General features: G+C 38.9%; 1 protein-coding gene across 1 annotated transcript in view; it reads right to left on the bottom strand.

Annotated features, from left to right (window-relative positions):
- Positions 1 to 3,713, bottom strand: part of LOC108575796 (nucleobindin-2-like) — a 4,203-nt gene extending 490 nt beyond the window's left edge. The window contains 12 exon segments of the mRNA XM_017938691.1: positions 1 to 3; positions 6 to 276; positions 472 to 513; positions 1,012 to 1,168; positions 1,231 to 1,411; positions 1,499 to 1,601; positions 1,663 to 1,739; positions 1,831 to 1,927; positions 2,001 to 2,222; positions 2,310 to 2,417; positions 2,489 to 2,627; positions 3,444 to 3,713. The exon segment at positions 1 to 3 is cut by the window's left edge and continues 490 nt beyond it. Coding sequence (XP_017794180.1) covers positions 1 to 3; positions 6 to 276; positions 472 to 513; positions 1,012 to 1,168; positions 1,231 to 1,411; positions 1,499 to 1,601; positions 1,663 to 1,739; positions 1,831 to 1,927; positions 2,001 to 2,222; positions 2,310 to 2,417; positions 2,489 to 2,623 — 1,396 coding nt within the window. The 5' untranslated portion in view covers positions 2,624 to 2,627; positions 3,444 to 3,713.
- Between the last annotated feature and the right edge of the window lie 1,824 nt (positions 3,714 to 5,537).

Below are 5,537 nucleotides of genomic sequence, written 5' to 3' on the forward strand. Positions count from 1 at the left end.
AGAATGTAATTGTTGAACGGGAAGTTGCAGTTGAGGTATAGGCACCTGTTGATATTGCGCTTGCTGTTGATATTGCGGCTGCTGTTGATACTGCGGCTGCTGTTGATACTGCGGCTGTTGTTGATATTGTTGCTGTTGAGGAATTTCACCGTGAAGTCCTTGCTGAGGAACCGCAATTTGCGGTTGTTGATGATATTGCTCTAGGAATTGTTGCTGATGTACCTGAAGAGGAACTACACCTGGAGCAACCGGTGCATTTCCAAACTGCGACGGAAACTGAAAAACGTCAACGAAATTGCTATTAAAATATGTTTGGACAAATGTAACGTAACCAGAATTACAAAGTAAAATTGGCAGAAATCTACTTTTACTCTACGTTATACCGCGTCAACTATTTCAAAGAAATATTCTTCTAAACCATATGTTTGCGATAGTTTAGAAAAAGTTATTTGAGGTATCAGGATTACTTACCGGTTCGGGTTGTGCAGGTATACTACCTGGCTGCGGTGGAAGCTAATGACAGCAACAAAAAGTGCACAAGCTAATTATTATCGATTAGAAAAACACTAAAAACAACGCTTTCTTTTTTTAAAAAAGGTAGAGGTGTAATGTAAGTGAACAAGGACTAACAACTAATGACATAACATACTAGGGTGTTTCTTCTTATCTGTAAATTTGATTAAAATGCTAAAACTGTACACTATATAGCAAATAACGCAATATGCAAACATTTTTCTACAAATACTGTACAACAACAACTGATACAATTTATCACAGTTCTTAATTCTTTCAACTATAGGTTCTCTCCTAATAAATCATCGATTAATCACAATTTCCTATAAATTCTCAGATTCAATACTAGTTTACGCATGCCACTAGCTAAACGTGTGCGTATTAAAGCACCAAACGAAAACAAATGTTGATAACATAATATGCACAATCAATGCGATAAACATGTGTACTGGTAAAAACTAATCATGATTACTATATTTATCAAGGTGATGTACTTACTATTCCTTTAACAATCATTTTTTGTATCTCCTCTTGCCGGTGCCTTTGAAAAGCTTCGTACTCTTCCTCGGTATATATTTGTTGTTCGTCTAATCCTTGCCAACCCTCGTCTTGTTGAAAATTAGGTTTCTTTGTTTGCTCCAAAAATTCGTCGTAACTAAAGTAAGGATAGAAAATAGTAAACACGACATGTAATAGGTCTAAGCTATACACGTATACCTTAAAAGTCCGTCTTTATTAAGATCAGCTTCGTTAAATACATGCTCCCTCATCCTTTCCATCTCTTCGGCCCGTTTTAATAAATCATCATGGGGTGCTCCTTGAGCATAAAGCTTGTCCAGTTCCTTCAAAAATAAAGCTTTAACTTCGTCCTGATCCCACACTCCGTTACCATCAACGTCTGAAATATTTGTTTCAAACGGAAAATAATATTTAAACGAGAAACGTATTATTTTTACAGGAAAAATAAGTAAGTAAGTATTTGTACCATGAAAGAAGAAAAAGGTTCTAGGATTAAATTCTTCACTCTCCATGTGATCTTGTTTCTCCCATACTTCCTCCAATTGTTGTTTACTTCCTGGATGATGCACCTATAAAAAAAACCAGCGATAAGCAATCGGGATATATAAATAGAATACGTTTACAACTTACAGGTTCGTGTTTCTTCTGTTTTTCTTTAATTACGCGCAGCTCTTCCTCGTACTTTTTTTTCTCCGCATCGTTCATGTCTACGATAATAGAGAATATACACAGAAGAGTTGTACTATTATCGCTAAATAAACGATATATACTTGATTTTATACGAAATATACTTGGTACATTTTAAATGTTCTTGTTCTTCATACTTCTTCTGCATTTCATGTTGCTTGAATTCTTCGCGTCTCTTTTTATCAGCTTTTGCCAAATCCTTTGTAGTCTACACGAATGAACAATTAACGTATTTATATCTCGCTTATTTATATAATCATTTTACAATAATCTTGAATTACCTTAGCGATTAATTTTTTTAAATCGTAAATTTCAAATGTACGTGTATTGGTATGGTCCAGATGTTCAGGTATTTTTAAATGATCAATGTCTAATCCATTTTTTAATTCGTGCACTTTTGTCGCAAGGTGCCTCAGTCTTTCTAGTTCCTCCCTCTTTATCTCGTCCAACTTTGTTCTAACATTGTGATTAACAAATTGTAATTGTTCAGCTATCTTCCCTGACTAATACAGAAAAAAATGTTTCGGTACAGCTTTAAATTACGATTTTCCATATTGAATTTCAATAAAATGGCATTTCCTTCAACTTACACGCAAATCTGCTTCATTTGCTGCATCCAACTTTGCCCGAAAGTCAGGATCAGTCTCCAATACTTGAATTACTTCCAACAAATACCTGCGGTACTCCATGGCATCCGGCTACATAAATAAACGACGCTATAAGCCCTGTTAATACAATTAAAGATCTACTTTCCAGCAGAAAGACGTACCGTTTCTTCCACATCCTCAACTTCATTTTCATTTTCATTGTCACGTTCCCCATCTTTATTCTTTTGATTAACAGGTGGTGCAACTGACAACTGCACTAACACACATATCAAAAGAAAAGATAGGAAGTTTCTCATGATTCTAGAATAAAAAATGATACAATTACGTAAGTAAAATCTTGATAGTACATAAGAAATATTAGACGACGGATAGTCGAGTAAAAGGAATAAGCATGAAATCAGTTTCTGTCACTTTTATACTTTTTCAAACGGACAAATAATTTAAAAGCAATCGTCGAACATTGTTCGTTTGTGAATATCGTTCGAACGTGCCGCATTCTCGTTAAAAACATCGGCAACGACTTGCGACCAGCAAACGTGACGAAACAGATGTTTAAAGGAGAAAGTTACAGCAATGGAGTATTTACGGGAAAAATACGCAGACGAGATGGTTACAGATTGTAAGTTCCAAGCACTCGGTCAAGAGCGTGTAGGTAATTACAACAGCTGACTAACGAAATTATAAATGAAAACTATTCCAAACCATGCTTATTCGAATATTGCAATCGGTGTACGAACGCAGCAACATCGAGATACGTATATACGTTTGGGAAAAAAGATTCGAGATATAAAGATGGAAATTGCAGAAGAACGAAAGTGAGAAATGTTGGCATATTTGAAGTTAAACAGGACTAAACGAGGTCACGTACAAAAAAATACATATACAGAGAATTCTTCTTAATATCGCGGTTTACCGTTACACCTGGATTGCCTCGGTGAAAGTAGAGATGTATAAATTTTCACTCGACACAACAGAAGATTCTCTGTTCTCACTTAAAACTTAACCAATGAAAAACAGTGGATCTTCGTATACGAGTAAGTAATCACAATCGTCTATAATCGTACGCGATTAACGATCAGCTGCGAGATAAAACTAAGAGCGTTTCGTGCTACGTACCAAATGGGAAGTACGTAGATTCGTTGGGAAGTCCAGTAGTAGGGTGTATCGCGGCAAACGAGAATACCAGTGTGGTAGGCGGCCGCAACGTTTGTTTCCAAAACGAGAAATGACGTGTATCTCGGTAGTAGGATGAGTATCACCGACACTCGTAACGATATCAAGTGACGTCAATCACAATGGAAATTTAAAAAACACGAACGATCGGAGAGAAAATTGGCACATAAAATTGGTACTGATCAGTACCGGTCAGTACTGATTGGTAAATAACGATGTATTCACGACATTCTTCTCAGCTATCCGACGGCGTTTCATCTCGTATATACGAGCGGATATCCAGGTTGTACAAACCACGCGGTAGATGGCGATAAGAATCCATTTTATCGCAATAGATTCCCGCCTTTTTTATCGATAGAGGTAATTTTTTAGAAGATCTATCGAGAATTTGTTTCCACAGGTATTTCATTATTTCACGCTATATACTTTGATTTTTATTCAGATTACCGTTAGTTTCCAACGAACATTGTGTAATTTGTCGATTAACGGGATGAACGTTATTTCTGTGGTAATTTCTGTCGCGTGTTAAGTTTACGAAAGTTAAGTTAAACGAAAAAAGTAATTGTACAAGCGAATAGAAGAGAAACGAAATTGTAGGATTAAAAGGAAAGAAACGAACGGGGACGTTGGAACTACAAGTGTCAAATCTGTCGTCGCATAGATGTTTTTGCAGTTTTACCTTGACAAGCAGGAGCAGTCTAAACGGACGGTGAAAGGATCGAATGCATACATCGAATGTACATCGAAATAGAATACGGCAGAGATTATGGCCACGCCCCTGCACCGATCGAAACCCGCGCTGCGCAAGAAAATTAGCTTAGAAAGTTAAGGATAAGCGTTTTATTACATCGACCGCAATAATGGCTGCAACCTTCCGTTCGATTCTAATTGTCGTCGGAAAATAGTTGGAAATCGATATACTCCTTGGTACTTGGTTTAGAAAGTAAATCTTGGTGTGCAAGGTATAAAGGGAAAGATCGTAAAGGGTATTATAGGATAGGTGAAAAGTGGGGTGAAATTATAGACGCTGTTTCGATGAAAACTGTGAATCGAATGGGTGGGAAGAAGGCTCGTAAGAAGGCACGTGAAGTGGTTAAGAGCGGGCTTATCGTACGAAGGGAGGTTTACTTGGTTTGGAGAGGACAGTCGGTAACGCGTAATCGCGGTCTCGCGCTTGGCTTTCAAGAGGAAAAAACGGCAGGAGGAGAGGCTGGTGAACGCCTCGGAACGGTCATTAGGACAAAAGTATACCTGTATCCTTCGTAGACCTGTTACCTTGGGACAATGCCCGGTCCGACAAGTGTTTTCGTATCTGATTGACCCATCTTTCGACGGAACTCCGACAAACGGCTAATTTTTCTTCGAGCTAACGACCTTCGTATACCTGACTTATCCCTCTTTTCCATTTTCTCTCTTTCAGAGTCACGCGCGCACACTTACTCGGCCCTTTTTTCCCAGTTCCCTTTTCTTCCTCCGCATGCTTCTGTCCTACGTGGGCGTTGATGTCTCTTCTCGATATCGAGTACGTACACAGCTTCAAAGTGGCGAAAAAATTCATCGCGATAAGAGTTAGGTTAGAGGATCGCACGAAACACGAGGGATTTCGCGAGGGCATCTGTTTCGATGGAGAAGCAGGTTGCAAGGAGTCGTTGTCCCAGAGAGTAGAAAAAAATTCTCGGTATACGCGGAGATATGACGGAAGCAGCTAAATACTTAAACGCTCGAAACGCAGGCTTAAATGCCGTTGATTGCAGTAGGAGGGAAATGAGAGGTTGCACGACGGGCTCGTATCTCGTGGCAGCGAGCGTTCTTCCTCGAATCGGCCAGTCGACGATCACTCTACTTTCGATCGAATTAGCAGCGTAGGCTAAGCTGTAAATAAGCATTTAGCATATCTGCGACGGTAGGTAGAGTCTAAATAGGTTTACGTCTAATCGTAAGCTCGGAAGTTCTTTCCCCGAGGATACCTGCGGTACCAGGGACGAACTCTTAAGGGATGAACTCCTCCTCGACGAGGAGGAACGAGGACGGAGGGGA

Source organism: Habropoda laboriosa, unplaced genomic scaffold (assembly GCF_001263275.1).
Source record: "Habropoda laboriosa isolate 0110345459 unplaced genomic scaffold, ASM126327v1 scaffold243, whole genome shotgun sequence".
Lineage (NCBI taxonomy): Eukaryota > Metazoa > Arthropoda > Insecta > Hymenoptera > Apidae > Habropoda > Habropoda laboriosa.